This window comes from Neodiprion fabricii, chromosome 6, assembly GCF_021155785.1.
Source record: "Neodiprion fabricii isolate iyNeoFabr1 chromosome 6, iyNeoFabr1.1, whole genome shotgun sequence".
Taxonomy (NCBI): domain Eukaryota; kingdom Metazoa; phylum Arthropoda; class Insecta; order Hymenoptera; family Diprionidae; genus Neodiprion; species Neodiprion fabricii.
The window spans coordinates 19,694,097-19,713,088 of NC_060244.1; the positions used below are offsets into that span (position 1 = coordinate 19,694,097).

Genomic DNA, 18,992 nt, shown 5'->3' on the forward strand with positions numbered 1-18,992 from the left:
GTACGTATAACCTGCACCGGTCTCGTAAATTATGGACCTACTGAAACAATTTCGTCAAAAATTTTAGAAAGTTTTGCCCGCGGCCTACCGATCCACTCGATCAGCTGTGTAGACTGAGAACCCATAGGTATACAAGTAGGTATGTATCACGTATCCATGTCCGTCGACGCTGCACCTTGCCTGGAATCGACTTATCGGTGATCTCCTTGCATTCTGACGATTCGATGCCATCGATTACGTAACCAGCTGCAGTATGGTACGTACGTACATACATACTTGAATAACAGTTGTGTAAAGAGCCGTTTAAGTATATGGAACGAGGGTTCGAGGTTTGCAAAGGACGAGAAATGCACAGTTTTTCAAATGTATATATATATATATATGTATATGTATGCATGTGTATCATCGGTGTGTATAATGTCTTCAAATATAGTATATATATATATGCGTGTGTATATTTGATTATACACGATATTGTATGTACATGTAGTATACAATATATAGATATGTAGGTACTTAGCTACGAATATAATACCTTATTTATTCCTCATGCATGCCTGGCCCCGTTATACATTTTACATGGCGCGTCCAAAGTTCCAACTCATCCTTGAAATGTTAATACAGTTAAATCTGAAAACTATATCGTGACGTAGGTATGTATTACAATACTGCATATAATGTATTATACGTACCCTCGAATGATACGCAAAATGAAGTAACTCTTATTGTAAGTATCTACTGGCACGAACATTTTACATATTGTATTCTTTGTTTCATTGTTATTTCGTTGTAGATTCTTCACGTTACATCGATCGATATCCATCGCGGTCGTCGACAATATCGACAAATTCGATAACCGCGAACAAAATTATACCGTCACGGTTGATATCCGTATAGTGTTTTCTACAGTAATTGTAATTATTTTCTTTGAGCCTCAGGTTTGAGGACGGATAAAAATTCTACCCACTGAACATTGCGCGTTGCAAATTTCTGTAGACGCATTTGAACAAATTGATATAATTCATCGCGCTGTGATAACGATCCTTATCGTCGGCGATAGAGGTTGAAATTTTTCTTCTCATAATCAAATTTTCACGTCACGTACAGAATTTATCCGTGAGCTATACATTCTAATTACGCTGTTACGGATAACTAATTTACGGTAAGTTTGAAATACTCTCCAAGCATGGTGTGGCTATACAATTGCAGACAACAACGTAAAAACTTTGTCAGTAAAATTCTATGACGAAACGACTATAACATTATGCGCATAATAATGCAGTAAGTTCTCATCGTCGGAGTGATTAATCATTAAATAATGAAGAGGCATTTCCGCGTACAATGATTATAAGAAGCTGCAATTCGCAAATTTCAAAGCTCACTGCAGTAATTAAAACGCGCTCTGTTTTACCACCCGCAAACTCTGTATTATACATTAGAGTTGAATAACACCCGCTATTATATACGGTAAAATACATGTATATGGCATAAAAAAGAAATAGCATAAACAATGTTTTAACATTCACTGCACATAGCGGTCAACACCGTCAATTTTTCCAATGTTCTTTGCCACCTTACGGTTGTATTGTGTTTGTTCGATTTCCAACAGATAAGAACCCTAATTAATCCCCGTCGCGTTTTGTCAGCGCCAGAAGGCATTAAAATTACTACACGAGTGCAAGATAGTTGTGGAACTAATAGTTGTTTGATAAAAATAGACCCATTATACGTATATTTATATGTATATACGTGGCTTCGGAAAACACATTGGTGTAATTTATTATTATCGAACGCAATAGCGTAATGGATTGCGCATGATAATCGTTTTATAATAAATATGTACATATATATGTATATATATATTATACGACGAAGTTGATCGAACAATTAAACGAGGCACGCGAAGGTCGGTCGATTCTCCAGGTGTCGATATTTGTTTATCGACGATGCCAAAAACGGACGATTTGATTAATACATGCAGTCGCAGTAAATGTTATAATATACCTATACACGTCATGTATAAGGTATGTATATTATATCGAGGCTTAGTATCATCGCACACAATTATAATTATACTCATGTGATTATATGGCCGCTTAATTGCAAATATGTAATGTTATTGCGACAATTAACAATTGCAGTAAGTTAGACCCTAATTTTCAACCGATATTCATTCGCCTCACGTCGCCAGCGACGCATTGAAATGAAGGATAAATTTCAAGCGCTATATATCGTATTCTGAGAGTGAAACTCCCGCTCCGTGAAGGAGGATAAAAAGAGTACATATTAGACGAGGATCAATTATCCGAAGTGACTTATATCAGGCAATGAAGAATAAAAGCACAAATGGAATTTATAGTACATGGGTAATTGGTTAATTATATTATAGGCTTGAAACTCATGATCCGAGACGTTTTACTAACAGCCGTATGTCGGAACAGAAATTTGTCTCTATGTGATAAAAATGAGGAGAACGTAACGCGAGGCTGGTAGAAACTTTGTCGCTTTTTGTCACAAGACACCGTCCTTATTTCTATTACCCGCCATGCCGCTAATTATACGGTACAAATATTATTCATTTTATAGAAATGATCATCTCCGTGCAAATCTTGCCTTATTCTTTTTAACCCCGTGTTAAAGCCGGCAGTCCGTTGACCGCAGCGCGTTTCATTCAACGAACGCGTCTGGCTGTTCATTTTTGTGTTTCTCGTCTAAGAGAGATCTTTTCTTCGTAACGCGTATAGAAGCGAGAAAAAGAAAAAGAAAAGAAAAAAAATGGGTAAGAAACGTGACGAACATTATTCCTTCTCAATTTGTATGGGATTAATGCCCGCTCGATTACTGGCGCTCACTCCCGTGTGTTGACTAATCGTTGCTGGTCTTGTCGATTCCGACATTCCTAAGAACTTTTTCATCACAGTACGGAATTGGCTGTTCATCCCGGCGTATATCAACGGGTTATAGCAGATCGATGATTTCGCCAACAGCGCTGGAACTATCGCGACTGTCGGGCTTGAGGTCACCTGAAACTCGTAAAATTGAGATAAGTATATCGTTACTCGATGAATTCAATTGAAAGAAAATGAAAATTTCAAAATGCTAGCAATTGTCGGAATATAATTACGCTGAATTGTTTACAGGCAAAAATTGTTACTTCGAGTTAATCAGGTTCATTATCGATCGCTATATTCGTCGACTGTGCAGGTTGCATATACTTGATTGATTGGTTGCTCCAATTTGACTTAATATATTAATTAATATATTGAATATATACTTGATAATATATTCTTGTTGAGAAGACAACCGAGTCATGATTTATTTTCACATCTGACTGGATCATAGTTTACCCACATTTTCAATTTTTAAATCGCGTCGAGCATTTATTATCCGGAATACTGATCGCTGGGGAGTATATTAGGGTGGATTACCAAAAAAATTCTTTTTTTCAGTGCTGCTTCCTCGTAAAACTGTTGTTTATGGTGAAAAACGAATCCCCTGTAAATTTGAGCTTGAAGTTGAGAATTTTTCACACTATATTTTCACTACAATTGCATTAAAAGCATACCAAAGTCCCACCGAAAAATCATTTAAATCTAAATTTTCGACTCCAGCACTAGGATTACACTAAAATCTAAATTCATACTTGTAACGAAAATCACACTTGAAATCTACTGAAATTAAATAATACGGAAATGTTTTATTTTAGAAAAATCTTATATTTTGGTGATACCAGGGTGGATTTTCCGATTGTTATTTTTGTGAAAACGCAGTGGAAAAATATCACAACAACACCGAAGAATTGAGTGGGATTTGAGCGATTACCTGGGGTATCGCCGTTTTCAGAGTAAAATGAAAAAACACTATAACAACATGGCGGGACCAAATCCTCGAGGGGAGAGGGTCAGGTGGGATTACAAAAGAAAAATAAAGAACGCGTGCATAATGCAGGTGAAAATAAAAGCACCTTCCGAAATGATCGACCCGCGAACTTTTGGAAATTTATGAAGCGAAATTAATTTTAAATATTTCAAAGAATTTCGAAGCGGGTTCGAGTCAACAAACAACTCGGAGCGTTATAAGGTATAACGAGGAACTTTCCGCAGGCAAGATCGGAAAACTCGTTCGAAACTAGGCGCAGTGTCCGTAATAAAAATGCGGCCCGTCCTTATAGAATCTGTAATTTTTATTCCACGTGTCACCCTGAGACTCCTTTAAAAGTCCTCCGATCCTCGTCACCCACATCGTCTGGAATCAAACTAGTCGTATTCGCGATGCACGAGAGTGTTCAACGATATATCAGCCGCGTCTGTCGTTTCGTGCTCGACCTTAGCGCTGAGATCCGATTTGGCTCGAATTGCTTTATTTTTTTTCACACTCCGTAAGGCCGAGACTTGTGATGATAATGAGGAACATTCGTCAAACGTTGCGCAGGTTTTTTTCCTGGTGTAATAAATAATGAACTTGCAGTCATTATATTAGACGCCGATGAAACGGTGACCATTCACGATAGACTGAGAAAAATTGAGTAAAACAGGTATCGTTGAAGAAACTGTTCGAATATTGTTGGAATTACGAAAAACGAGGTACGCCCAACCATTTTGCGCTATTGTCGATCCTTTTTCGGTAATTGCAACGCAAAATCAGTTTGTCAGGTTTACTCTACTTCTTTAGTTAAATTTTATTTTGTCGTTCTTGGCCTACCTGCAAGTACTGCGCCAGCAGGGCCGATATCGAGTAAGGTGTCCAAGCTATCAGGAAGGCTATTATCATAAGAGCCACCATTTTCGTAACTTTCGCCTCGTATGTGCCTCTGGAACCTGAAAATAAACGTCTCGGTAAATTTGTTTGAACGTCAAACGTTCATTTTTTATCTTCCTTTTCATTTCTCAAATCAACGACTACGATCGTGATTATTATTATCGCTTCAACGACGCCAAAGCTTTCTCGCAAAACCTCTAAATCACGTCCCAATGTCACGCGAAAGAAGTTAGTCGGCTGTTTATAGCACCAATTTCGCGGTATGCCGAACGCTAAGTTATCGGTTAACAAAATTGATGTTATAACGATTGTACAAAACTTTAAACATGCCTGACGACAATTCGTCCAGCAATGAATTTCCCCAATGACATTATCCAACCGATAATTGATTCAACGATTATGTATACTCTGAGGTCGCACGGAAGCACCTTGAATTATATATTTGTTTAATTATGCCGAATCGGTGCAATTATTCAAGCAGGTTAGACAAACGAATCCGTTAAGTAGCTATGCGTGATACGATAAAATATTTAAGAGACGAATCTTCGGCTCGGAGTAAATGAATCGACCCACCGGCTCTCTTCCTGACCTTCCTCAGGGTTCGTATTATCTCAAAGTAGCTCCAGCATATCAGAATCACCGGGACGACCAGACCGAAGAAGAAGAGAAACGCGATGTAGGTGTCGCTACCGATCGAAGGATCGTGGACTTCCCAGGATACGCTGCAGGAGAGATTTCCGGCTTCCGGTCCGTAGCTTCCCCATCCGCAGAGCGGGGGGATCGTCAAGGACAAAGTGTAGATCCAAACCCCCGATACCAGGTACGAGGCTTGCCTGTACGAAAGTTCAACAGGGTACAATTTAATTTCCGCAAAATCGAAGGTCTTCCCTTGGGAGAGCTTCGACTAGTCGCGGGTATAAAGACTTCTACACGTTCCTGATTATTTCATGAACTGCTCGATTTTTTTATTCCGACACAGGCTTTCTCCGACTCGGCTGATCTCTCAAGGACGAAACGGTTCCACACCCGTAGAGGAACGAATTTGGTTGAGCTTTTGAGATGATATGAAAATCAGAGGACCTTTTAGCCGGAAAAATTTTTCGAGACGGCTATTGGAGAAATTGCTTTGGAAATAGCAATCGATAACTTCGAATCATTGGCGTTTATTTCGAGTGATTTACGTCGATTTCCGTCTCATCGTATATTTTTTCGCTGTTTCCGTCATCGTTTTCAATGAACTTGTACCATCGTTGAATTTTTTTAGGGGTTTACGGATTTGATAGAATCACAGGTAATCGTAACAAATCACAAGAAGCCAACGGAAATCATTTTATGAACTCGGAATCGTAGAAAGCACGTGCTAAGACAGTCTTCAAAGGAATGCCAGTAATTGAGTTGAAGTTCCTTTGATTTGCAATATCATTTCGAAGCGTTGAATTGATGCGATTTTCTCGAGTGAATGCAGGACTCCCGTAAATTTGCCAAGCAATAATTTTCGCATCGAAGAATTTGTCGGTAGTCTCAGTCCGGGAATTTGACACGATTGTATCGTGCATGGAAAAAAGATATAATCAGGAACGATGTTCAAGAAAATTTCCTTTCGTTTAGGGATGAGCTTTCTCTTTTCCCGAGAGTTGGAAGCTTACGATTACCGTGGATACGGTAATTTGTTCGTTTCCACACGACTGTCATATCCGCAAGTGGCAATGATCTATCGATGAACTACGGAATGACTTTTAGCAATACGCGAGGGTGAAAAGACTCGAGGCACACAATTGTAACGATTAAAACGCGACGATCAGGTTATTCACTTTAACCGGGAGCGGAAAATATTTTCGGAGAATGAAATTCTTAAGGTACAGACTGTGACTGAATAGCGGAAAGATGCGTAGGTACGAAAAGATGAAACGAACGTTCCTTGGAAATTCCATTTTTCTTCTCACCGTGAGTTTATGTGAAATTGAACGACGAGTTTGTTACTGAACGATAGACGGTCGGACGCGTCAGTGCTGTTAAAGTTCTGAGGAGCATTTTTCTTCTGATCATTTGAAACAAGAATCTTAAGATCTTGAGCCAATGTTAACAACAGGCCTGCAGACTGTCCGTCCTGTAATCCGCAGGAAGCAGGCTTTAAAGGCGGATTGTGGCCGGTAATAAAACACCTTTGGAAATATTGCAGTAATCCCGCATTCCTCCTTGTGAATTCAAATTTCACGATCGCGAGATTCTTCCTCTATTCGTATACTTGATACGCAATTACGGAGCGTGTTTCTAAGGTTTCAAGAGAATTTCGATTGTAATACCGCCAAAAATAACCGTCACGCTTCTATCGGCCGAGTTTAATTTTCCCCACGATTTCACGAACAATCTTCCGTATTATTCGAGCACATTCGTAATAATTATAGCGAGGCCTGCGAACCCATTAACCGATAATTCCAGGGTAAGGTACACCCCGAAAAACGGATTTCTGAACCCAGCTATCGGGTTTCGGGGAATACGATTTATCAGGACTTTGTTAATCCCTGGAATACGAACTACTCGGACATTCGACGTTATTTTCAATTCGCTGTGTACGAACACGAGTGAAACTTTCCACAGAACAATATACGACGAAAACAACCGGAGTCTGTTGGGAAATTTCCATGTGATTATCCAGGAAATTGCATTGTAATGCTGCTTCTGCAAAAAGTCGAACAATTTTCACGCATGGTCAGATTAGAGCTCTTCTTCCTTTTCCTCCCAGTCTATTTCATGCGGTAAATTATATGAAACTTTTCCAGAATTACATTTAAAGTTAATTCACACGTTTTTTTTTTTCTTTTCTATTATTCTCGCACTTCGTTTTCCAGTCAGAATACCGTAATTGTTACAATATATTTACCTACCTTATGGTGAAAGCTCTCATCGGTCGCGTCACAAGCAGCCATCTTTCTATCGCTAATACGGTCAGATTTCCAATGCTGGCCAGCCCCAAAGTTGACATGAACCAAGCGTACCTGCATCCAAATCAGAGGCAGAGAATTAAGACAAAAACAAAGAATTTTATTTCTTCAAGTCGTTCTTCTGGGTATTATTATTACATTTTTGTGCGTAAGACGAGAATTGTACGAGCTTGATAACTGCAAAAGATATTTATGTTTTCGGATGTGCCGAATCCAAAAACTACTTTCATTTCCCTCCATCGCGAACAGTTTTTTTGCAAAGTACAAGATGTTTGCGGGAAAAAAGAAAATAGCGTAACAATAATGAAAAAAACCACCATTCCATTACAACGAACTAAACAACGCTTCTTATAAAAATGTACAAATTATTTCTTCGTGAAATGTACTTGACATTCTGTGGTGTTCGTTATTTTTGCCTACAAAACCTTTTCTTCTTCTCTTTGGTACCTCTCCGAACACGCGTCCGCTTTCCATTTTCTGCTTCCCGTTTCAGCTCCACTTTGTATTTATTCTTGAATCTCACTCTAATACATATTACACGAAGGCAAGATTTTTAGCAACAAGAATAGAATATCAGATTTCGAGTTAAACGGGAGTTTCACTCTAAATGAAACTAAAAACACGAGTTCAAGAAAAAACTTGACGTGATAGAATTTTTTGAGTATGTTTCCCGGTTTCAGGGAATAAAAATCTACAAGAAATAGTAAAGAAAACCTGTGGAGTTTTTGGTTTCAGGCCTGTGTAATTAAAATCTTCAGCTTACGCTGTTTGGAATTAAAAAAATTTTACGTAACCTCGAAAAAGCTTTTCCAACAGTTTACCAATTCCTACGCATGTATATTACAAGTATGTATGTATAAACATAAATATACATACTTATTTATACATATATTGACGCATCGCGAATTACTTATTCATTCATTCTTTCGGCCATGCAGATGTTTTCAGGCGATACATTTGCAAGACTTACCCAAAGATCGAAGTGCTCGGTAAATTCGAATAAATTTGAAAACTCGATATGTACCGGGAATCGAGTGTTTATTCATGCAACTTCAAGAAAAGCAGGCCAGACATAAGGGGACACGATACCTAAGGCTGCTCTACAAAAAAAAGCCCGAATCTCGGTCCTGCAAGGTCCAATAGGTGAAATTCAAAAAGTTGAAAAGTGGCGACAGAAAATTAAAGCCACTAAGGTTAAGAAAAACATTTTTACCATAATAATACTTCTCTCGTGTACTAAAATATTGAGTATTAACTTGAGTTATATTTCTTTTTTTTGGCGCGCCTTAACGCGGGCCAAATCATTTTGCACATTTTTTGTGTTCCAACGTTTGTGTTCTCAGCTTGAGGCTTGGTTTGAAAAAGCATTCTGTTTGTCTGTGAATTTGCATTGCCAACGTAATCGACTAAGGAAAAAATTTGCCGTTTACGATATTTTATCCGCACGTGTACAAACTTCTTACACTGTTTGCAAGAAATTTTTCAAAATCGGACTCACCCGAATTTTTGAAAATCTCGGTGCTATTTTGAAAGATTTGATTTTGCAGATTGAAGGGCTGAAAATTTCGATGGCATAAGGCTGTAAGCTTTTCAGCCTCACGGTTAATACGCGCCTGAAGAGAAGAATGATAATAATATGTACAGTGTATGCACAATGGAAACGCGAAGATGAAGATAAAACAAACAAATTCTGTTGATTTTGACCGTGGTAAATCATCAGTCGAAAATGGGCAATAATTTAAGCGTAATATTGTTGCATAAACATCAGTTCGGCAATGAAGTTCGCTAATTAACGAAGAACTCGGCGAGCCGCCTTTATTCCAGCATTTGGTTAACAGAGATGTGGAAGTGGGAAAATAAATAAATAAATGAAGGAATAATAACAAAATCCTGTGGTTACTGAACTCGGAAAAGTATTTCTTTTGATCATGACTAATTTATATAAACTGAGGTCAGCGGTCGTTGTATAATATGCGACGTATCTAACTTTCTCAAATTCGAATCAGAAGGGATATCTCAAGGGGTTCGCAGGATTCGTAGCCACATACCATATGTAACTATAACCGAATCAAAAGAGTCAAAGGCCCTATTCGCAGGTATGGAAAGTACACTGATTTTATCGCGCATTTCAACCCCAGCCAAAGTACAAGCACGCTTCATGTTCACACGTTGTAATAAACAGCTACCTGCGGACTTACTTGATTCCAATGAATTACGCCCGTAGTAATATTACGGATACGATACAGGATGTATAATATAATATGTATAATATATGCTCTTAGAACGCCGAGGAAAAATGTTCCTCTGCAGACAGTTATCTCGGACTCGATGGAACGTTTTGTTTCTATTTTGTTTGAGAAACTTCGATACTTTAATCAAAGAAATTATTTGTATAATTATTTTTATTTATGCAGTGGCAAAGAATTTCTTTCCATTCGGAACAGTTTCATTCGGTCTTATGAAATACTTTTGTGCAGTTTGCGATTTCTGAAGAAATGGATTCGTATAGGCATCGTTCGATATATTTAGAATGTCATTTTATCTTTCAAGCTGTGGAATCGACGACGCGAAGAATTCATTGAAATTAAATCGAGTGAGGCTGTTTCAACTCGAATACACATCAATTAAGGAGGTTGGTTAGCCAAAAATCGACGCTTTTTATTAATTTCATTTCGAGTTGGTCATTTAGATTTGCAAAAATAAATAATTCTGGACTCATCTATAACAGCTTAGGTATCGATGCTTCGTTTCAAATCACATCCGAGTGATTGAAAATCTGGTACATTTGTTCGAATTCACCCTAACGATAACTCATTTTATTCAGGATACTATATTTCAAAAAGTCTCTGAAACAGATTTTCGTTCGCTTTTACAGTAGTCGATTCAGCAAAAATTTGGTAAATACTGAACGGATTACTCTCTTGAAATAAAAATTAAGAAAAGTTGTCGTCTTTGGCCAAGCAGCCTCCTTAAGTCATGGAAACTCAGTAAGGTAACATTTTACACTCGGTGTTAAAGTGAAGGCATAAAAATCGCGAGAGACGTGCGTAAAACTGAATTTCTTAATAACGACACATCCGATCGGCTGCCGTAAATGGACTCGATTGTCAAAAGCTTTTAATTAAATCGTTTAAAGTCACAGCTCGACGAAAGCGGATCAAGGTTGCAACTTCGTGCCGATTGCGGAGGATCAGAATCCAGAATGAAGAAAGTCCTCAGGCACAGTATAGATACGATTGAATCTCATGAATTTTTCGCGCAGTTATTCACCGCGAATTATCATTTCTAAACCAGTCGACGGTTTCGTGAATGGGACAGATCACTGTTCATACTCGCGTTGCCGTATAATTAGATAAATACTTGTAATACGGCAAAGCAAACTGAAGATTACTGTATTATTACCGCGGTTACGTTTTTTTTTTTTTTTTTTTTTTTTCAATTCTTTTTATTTTCACCTCTTCTTACGTTTTACGGTCAAGATCTCGTCCCGTGATTAACGGCATGCCAATCTCGCCTGTGAATGCGAACCGCACGCACATTGCGTAATACCTGTAGTATTTAGCTTCGTACAATTATGTCGTGCAGGTATCTCTTTATAACCTTGATACATCTACGATTGCTGTGTAATTTACAAGCTGTTCAAGCGAACTGGTTTAACTTCACTTTGGTGGATGTTGAAATAATTATAAACAGGTATGAGGTTGCGACGATTTCAAAAGAATCAATTAATTGGATTCGTCTGTCGAGAAATGCAGAAGAAAATTTTTGATGATTTCGGTTTTTTATTACTAAAAATTTCATGACTGCAGAAGGTGTGATGCATGGAGCCTTTTGGAGAATACAACAATATACATATAATTATTTACTGGAGCTGAATTACGTTAGAAAAAAAAATAGGAAATTCACAACGTGACCAAAGATTGACTTTCTTCTAATATGCGGCTAATTTATTGAAAAATCGTATCGTAAATATAATACCATAGAAAAATCATAAATTTAATTACCAAAGACAACCCGTGTAGCCCCAGTACCATCTTCCAAGGATTGCAGATACGGTTGGAAACGGAGTACCGATAATTGATACGCAGAAATCGCCGATCTACAACGAGAAATATTTAACTTATACATGTGTAAGAGTTCAGTTTATACCTCAATGCTGCGAATTTATGGTTTCTTTTAGGACGACGGCACGTTTTTTCATTTAACGTACAAAGGCGTAATTATTTCAAAGAATTCTTAGGCTGTGCTTCTTGTGCTTGCACAGTCGATCATAATGTAATAATATTTCGGGCGTATCTCCTTTTCGCAGGAAATATGTTTCGACTACATAATACTTTATCTAATCAAACAAAGAGCGGATGAAAAGTTACAAGATTCAATCGTGGAGTTGATTAATATTTTTTTTCCACAATTTCTCTTAGCTGTCTCAATCTTCTTAAACAAATGGCTTCAACGATGTTATGTATTTGTGTTTTTCTCATATTTTTCCATTGGAAGAGAGAGCCAAACTTGTTGTTCAACAAGTTTCTTCCTTTTCCAACCGCATTACATTCGTTATCGTATATCGGTTACCGAACAGCAAGGTAGCACGTGTGCAACAGCCGGAGAAATCGATGAAGTAAACTGCAGCCTGCAAGCACAACATAAAATGTCACGTGTATGCGATACCGATTTGAATTTTTTGCAAAGGTCCTGCTTAATTTTTAATCTTATAACCAGATAGTCGTGCGTCAGGTGTTATCGAATTGTTGTGTTCGTCAGTTAAATTATATAGGGGCCCTCAATTGTAGGCAAATTCACACGGGGAACGTCACGGAAATAACCGAGATAACCCATTACGTCGACATTCGTTTCAAATCGTTTCAAAATTGTTGCGAATTGATCACTGAAAAAATTAATATTGTTTCAATTTCTGTAGGAAATAGTTTTCTGAATCAAATGTGCCGTCGTAGAGTTGAATGAAAAAACTCGATTAATAATAATTTTGAGGCATCGATATCCAAACTTTCGTCTATAATTACGGTATTTTATACTTTTGTATATTTAAAGAGATTCCCATAGCTCATGAATATGATACCTAATTCAACAAATACTCAATGCGTGACTATCACGTGTTGAAATTAACGAAAAGTATAAAAACGAAAGGTATAGATTTTCTTCTGTATTGCGGCAATGTTTTTTTTTTTCACGAAGGATAAGCGCATGCCCATCCATAAATATAAATTACCCGCGGTTTGTTTTACGCACAGTGCTTAACATGCAGTCAGAGGTGAAATTTCTGCAGACAGTAATTAGCACATCGCGTCACCGTGGGGTATTTTGAAACTTTGCAAAAGTTTTATAGTCTTCGCAATACGCGGTAAATTAATTAACACTGTGCATTTAACAGTGTGAAATTTGCCAAATTGCCTCGAATTCAGACTTACAATAATAATAGAAGTAAAAGCAACACACACCGCGTGTATTTTGACACTCACCACCAAATTCAGCAAGACCACGTTAACCGGCGTTAACAAAGTTTGCCTATCTCGGAGAATGACGATTATCACAGTCATATTTAAAACCGCACCGAGAACACCGATCGCTATTAAAACACCCGCGGTAACCAGATACGTCGTTTCTCCCACATCCTCCACCTCCTGCTCCTCAATCCCGTTGCTCGCATTCAGAGCGTCAAGGGACATTCTGGGTTATTAGAGACGGGCTTATACGGCACTCGACGGAACAAGACGTCTCGAACTCTCGTCAACTTGGTACAAAATTTTCATTGTTCGCCATACAACAACTCCGACCAAGTTTCGAAGCTGTATCGTTATCATTTCGACCCGAAGAATTTATTTTCGTTTTACCATTTCAAACAGGCATTCGTTATACTCGTCCCTCTGTGCGTGTTCGTATAATATACATATATATACTATTGTAATTTCATTGAGGGGGTAAAATCATCAGAGTCGAAAGTATTCGGAGTATATATTACGCGAACGTGGTAAGCAGAATTGAATTAGTGTTTTACTTGTAAAACTTCCCGCCGACTGTCAGTCCAACGCTGCTGCATGAATATCTCAATCGAATCGATCGAAATTAATTAGGCACTCCAATTCAATTCTACGCTCTTCATTTTCTTTCATGAAATACACCTTTTCATTTCATTGATTGAATAATCGCCACGAGTCCTTGCCGATCATAAATGAATTTTTAAACAATTATTTTCCGACAATAGCGAGTTCTTTCTTTCTTTCTTTTTTTTTTTTTTTTACATCAGTTTGGTTAGCAAACTTTTTGAACACCTTGCGTATTTGTCAACAAATTATTATATTTAGACGAGGGTTGGATGTTTCTTCATTTTTAAACGAAAGACAAAGTTTACCAAACAGACGACCGAATTAATTTGTTGAGAATTCATATCTGAGATAAGAAATTCCGTACTGGCCAACACGCGCTGCATACGCAACACGTGGTCAAATTCAAAGTATACTTATAAATTGCCTCCGGCGCGCACAAATTTTCGACGGTTTTTTTTTCTATGGAATTTCCTTTCCCACGGACACTGGCAAAGACGTGTAATCAATGCATTAAAAACATGGCAAAAGCCAAGGTTGGATATTAAGTATTTGTCTTAGATTTAGTCAAATAGTTGTCAGTTATTGTGTACGCGAAGGAAAGTTGTTCGGCTCCTAATGATACTTTTCAAATTCATAAACAGGTAATATACATATAACAAGGTTCGTAAACTTGTTACACGTGCTCTTAAGCTTCGGTGATAGGAATTTGAAAACAACGTTTGTTGTTCTCAAACTTACAGAGATAATAGTTGACGATAAAATTGTCCGTATAATTATTTACAATTTTTTCCATCTACGTTATTTATTCATGATTCGAAACACTATTTATCCCTTGACTAATCGAACGCATTCATATAATTTTTCACCCGTTATCGCAAAACACGTATTGACACGTGCGTTTGAACGGCACGTGCGAGTCTCAAACAAGGGGACAAACTGGTAGCACACTTCGGATGACATCCCTTATATATCAAGATTTCGCCCGCGTATAACCCTCCGCGCTATCCGCAACCCCCGTTCGAAAGATTCATCTGCGCAAAATCTGCCGCCTGACTGGCACGCACCGCCAGCGTCTCTCCAATATTACGTTTTAAAAGACGCGATTTTTTAAATCCTGTACAGCGTGGGGTAAATCGTTGGCGGTGTGTATTACGTAAGTCAAAAATCACCCCTCAAACGACGGCTTAGGAGCTAAGGACTGACCGTAATTAGCGCAATTATTAGCTCGCGATATTGCATACGTCTTTGACAATATCTAGTCTAGAGTTTTATGAAACAGCAAATATTTGCCCAAGTTTAATAATATAAGGGACGACGTTTGTACTTCGAACCTGCTTCACTGCCGCAGCTTATCAAACGTGGGATATTAATTTTTTGGCAATTATCTCACGGAGAAGATGATAATCATAAACAATGAAGATGAAGAAGAAGAAGATGAAGAACCACGATGTTATTAATTTTTTGAATAGTGTTGCACACATAGCTCTTTATGTACTTCAAAAAGCAGTAAATTTTTTTGCAAAAATAAACGCGCGCATCACAGACACCTATAATTACATAATTGTTAAATTAAAACCAAAAGCAGGTGCAAAAATGTTGCAGTGGGATTGCTTTGTTCCTATATTCGTTCCTATACGTATAATCCCTGTTTAAACATCCGTTTCGTAGACCTTCTGTCCGGAAAATACGCGCGCTTCTCCACCATACGCAACTGTTACATAACAATTCGCATTCCTTCGCGTACGTAATGACATAAACATTTAGAAACCTGAAAGTCCGGTAAGCGGTCCATGGAAAGAAAGGGAGAGAGTTGATTTGAGCCGTGCAGCGTCCACGGTATACAGTGTGATGTCTTTCGGTTCCGGTAAAAGTGAAATCTCCCGATGCCGTTTTGCTTTTTCCTGCCACCGTTGCGTCTTTATAATACATAATATCTGTATTATATTGGAACAGTATGCGTATAGCCGGTAATTCGTGTCAAGTTTTTTTTGCCTTTTTTCGCAAATAAACAACAGAATCATCCTGATTCGCCTGTGGCTAGGCAGCTCACCTTACTTTTTTTCGGTTTGTTAACTTTACGACTCGACACGGAGAGTAACACCGGTTGCCTGTGCACGGGCGGCTTTATCGTTCGACTCATGTTGACTGCATTCCTGATCAAAATCCGGTGTGGTACATTTTTCATTTTATACTTCCTGATTCGAATATTACACAAAATGATTCTCTTTTTTAATAATCTTATGTTTACACATCACATGCGTGAAAATCGTAACGCGTTTAACGATTATTATGTAACTCCAAGGCTCAATTTGAACGGCGTGTAAGTTTTTAGGAACGTGATTTTTTTTCTTATACTCATTGATCGGTCTTTCACCTTCGATGTTTTTCTTTCTGCTTAGGGAAAAAGGAGATAGAAAAACGCAGGTACTGATTGTTAAAAATCGACTCTTGATATGCGGTCGTTGTCTCATATTTATGTATGATAAATAAGTTCAAATTGCAGGAGCATGTATTTGTTGATATATTGACAGAATTTACAGTAAGCGTTATGAGAAATGCGTATTTTAATTTATTCACCGAAAAGAAGGCGTTTGAAGAAAAATATGCATCACAGCTGGTATCGATGTTCCCTGGTGAAAGTATAACTTTTGTCGCTCATAAATTTATTGGCCCCGCTTGATCAGCTCCAAGAAGTTGGATAGTTCGATTCGTAACTCGAACGAATGAAATTTTTACAAACATTGCTACGGCCGATTGATTATTTCCTTGATTTAGCCCATGGAATACATACCGTGTGTTATATAACTGTACGAAATGTTTTTAGGTAAGTTCATCTTGTGTCATCCAATTAAAAGAATAAATCGAAACACATGTGGCGTGAAAAAAAGAATACAAAATCGGATATCACAGTTACGTAAAACAAACGAGTTTTACTTCTGTCCCAAAGGTTTATCCCTCTGCAACGATAACGAACATCGTGGACGATTTATCACGTTATATAAAAGTATTCATTTTTTACCGGGTAAAAGCTTTCAACACACCAGCCTTTATTCAATATCAAGAAATTCAAATCTATAAACAAAGAATGTATTTTTCGCAGTAATTTATACAAACTTCGTGATAGTTTCTTGAAAATTACATATTATTTCTTAATTATATTTAATAATATTCATTACACGTTTCACATGTCTTCGGTATCGCTATCAGAATCTTCGTCCATCGCTTGCCGTGCTTTCGTTTCAGCCTCTGCCTTTATCTCGAATGGCACACGTTCGTGTCTACCGTTTGTGTGATTTCCAACCCAACTCATTTCCAACTCAAATTGTTTGTCTTTCAATTCGTCGTGCAGCAAGTAAATTATCCTTGCTGCTTCTCTAATCAAATCCTTACAGGACATATCGGCAAGTTTCAATTTTTCTATTTCTGTTTTGGCAGACTGTTTTGCTTTACCTGTGAAAAAAAAATTGTATACAAAAATTACTGCCATTTCAACATTGCACATCATCATGTGATCGTCGATAGTCACCTTTATCAAAAAAACTAGCAAATTTTAATAAGTAACTGAAAATTCTACAATATTGTGACATTAGTTGAGTTTGAACTTGCGAAAATTTGATAGTACTGTATTGTTTCAACTCTAATAAGTTCGTACTACGTAGTCTCACAAAATCTAATATTTTTTGCTGAAATTTGCTCCAAAGTTATATAAAAAAAATGTATATATATTACACGCACAGAAAAAAGAAGTGATGTAGTGTATTATTGACAAACTTATTGATTTAAGTCAAGGAATAAAAGAAAAAATCTTTCAGCTTAGTCAGTAACAGTCAAACTGGCAACTTATTTACACTTTCAACCTCATTTGCAAGATGTAAAAGAAGCGCAATACGTACTGTCTCCTGACACGAATGTTGCTAACATAAATTCTTACCAATAGCACATCCGTAATAGCCATAAGAAACGCCGGATGGATCGATCATGTACATTACTGGGCCATCAGCTTCATATGCTCCGATTATAACCGAACAGCCGTAGGGCCGTACAGCTGAGTATAAGGTATAAGCGTGCATGTACATTGACACACGGTCATTCAAATACTTCAGAGGTATTCCTATGCCGTACTGAGCACGGTAGCTGGCTGCTTCCGTGCGTGCAGTTTCAGCGATTTGTCGTGCATCGGAAGACAGGCCAGAAACTGCCATTCCGACATGATTATCTATATTGAAAAGACGCTTGTTAGCGCCAGGTTCATAGAGCTTAGAGGTGACGAGTTTTTCAACAGCAAATACGACCCCATCTTTACCACGGAGGCCAATGACGGTGCTGAAAAAAATTTCATTAAAATGCTTATTTTAATTCATTCATTCACTTCTTATTTTCAACAAACATGCTTGATACGGTCAATTATATTTATGATGATGAAATTTCAACATACCCACTATTTTCTACCGCTTTTTGTGCGTATTCCACTTGAAAAACTCGACCATCGGGAGAAAACTGCGATGCCGAGAGATCGTACTGTGAATTTTAAGGTTAGAATCGTCACAATTGGCTGGTCAAATATCAGGAAAGAACATAGATTTTTAATCGATTTTTAATAGTTTTACGTACCCCTGTTCCTATAGAACTCATCCTTGTTACAGTATATTGAAAATTATTATTTCTGCACAATTAATTGTATTATTTATTTACACGCGACGCGGCGTGAATAGGCAGAAATCAGAATTCAATTGTCAGAAGCAGAACCACGACCACTCATCCGTGGTACATGTAAAGTTGGTAAGAAGCTGCAAGTAAACAGGCGGACGACGCTGCAGCGGCTTCGATATATTCGCTACGCTATGAACCACTGTGAACACTTGAAAACGACAAAGACGGACTCGATAATATCTGCGCAGCACAGCTATGACGTCATTGGGAGCCTCAGTTATCCAACTCTTGTAAACCGTAAGCCAGATTCAACAGAAGCATTTAAATCAGTTGGTACTTGATTACTGATAAGATTATTCGGATTAAGGGGAGAATGAAAGTTGAAATTACGCTGTGTTACAGGTGTTTGTGAACGCTTAATATCAGAGTAAAAACAGTTACTGGTAAGTCATTAGTGTTCTTTTGATACGTCGTCGCCTTCTGTGATTGTGATCTTCGCCGCCAGACGCGCAGGTCGAGTTACTGTTCCAATTCCGTATATCAATTCTGCGCTACGCTGTCGCATCCGAGAGTTAATGTT

At 37.9% G+C, this 18,992-nt stretch overlaps 2 protein-coding genes across 4 annotated transcripts; both read right to left on the reverse strand.

Annotated features, from left to right (window-relative positions):
- Positions 1 to 396: 396 nt before the first annotated feature.
- LOC124185751 (melanopsin-like) lies at positions 397 to 13,976 on the reverse strand. Of its 3 annotated transcripts, none has more exons than XM_046576822.1 (6): positions 13,127 to 13,976; positions 11,705 to 11,799; positions 7,644 to 7,754; positions 5,332 to 5,591; positions 4,702 to 4,817; positions 397 to 3,023 (listed from the first exon to the last, which is right to left on the reverse strand). In XM_046576822.1, exons 1-6 carry the CDS (start codon positions 13,382 to 13,384, stop codon positions 2,799 to 2,801), a joined length of 1,065 nt encoding a protein of 354 aa, XP_046432778.1. In that variant the 5' UTR covers positions 13,385 to 13,976; the 3' UTR covers positions 397 to 2,798. The 3 variants fall into 3 exon arrangements, with proteins under 3 accessions (XP_046432778.1, XP_046432779.1, XP_046432780.1); XM_046576823.1 differs by having other exon boundaries at positions 13,178 to 13,973; XM_046576824.1 differs by lacking the exon at positions 13,127 to 13,976 and adding an exon at positions 12,167 to 12,312.
- A 2,857-nt stretch (positions 13,977 to 16,833) lies between these two features.
- LOC124184718 (proteasome subunit alpha type-3) lies at positions 16,834 to 18,554 on the reverse strand. The gene is made up of 4 exons (XM_046574742.1): positions 18,374 to 18,554; positions 18,198 to 18,280; positions 17,694 to 18,085; positions 16,834 to 17,212 (listed from the first exon to the last, which is right to left on the reverse strand). Exons 1-4 carry the CDS (start codon positions 18,392 to 18,394, stop codon positions 16,944 to 16,946), a joined length of 765 nt encoding a protein of 254 aa, XP_046430698.1. The 5' UTR covers positions 18,395 to 18,554; the 3' UTR covers positions 16,834 to 16,943.
- Positions 18,555 to 18,992: the final 438 nt, after the last annotated feature.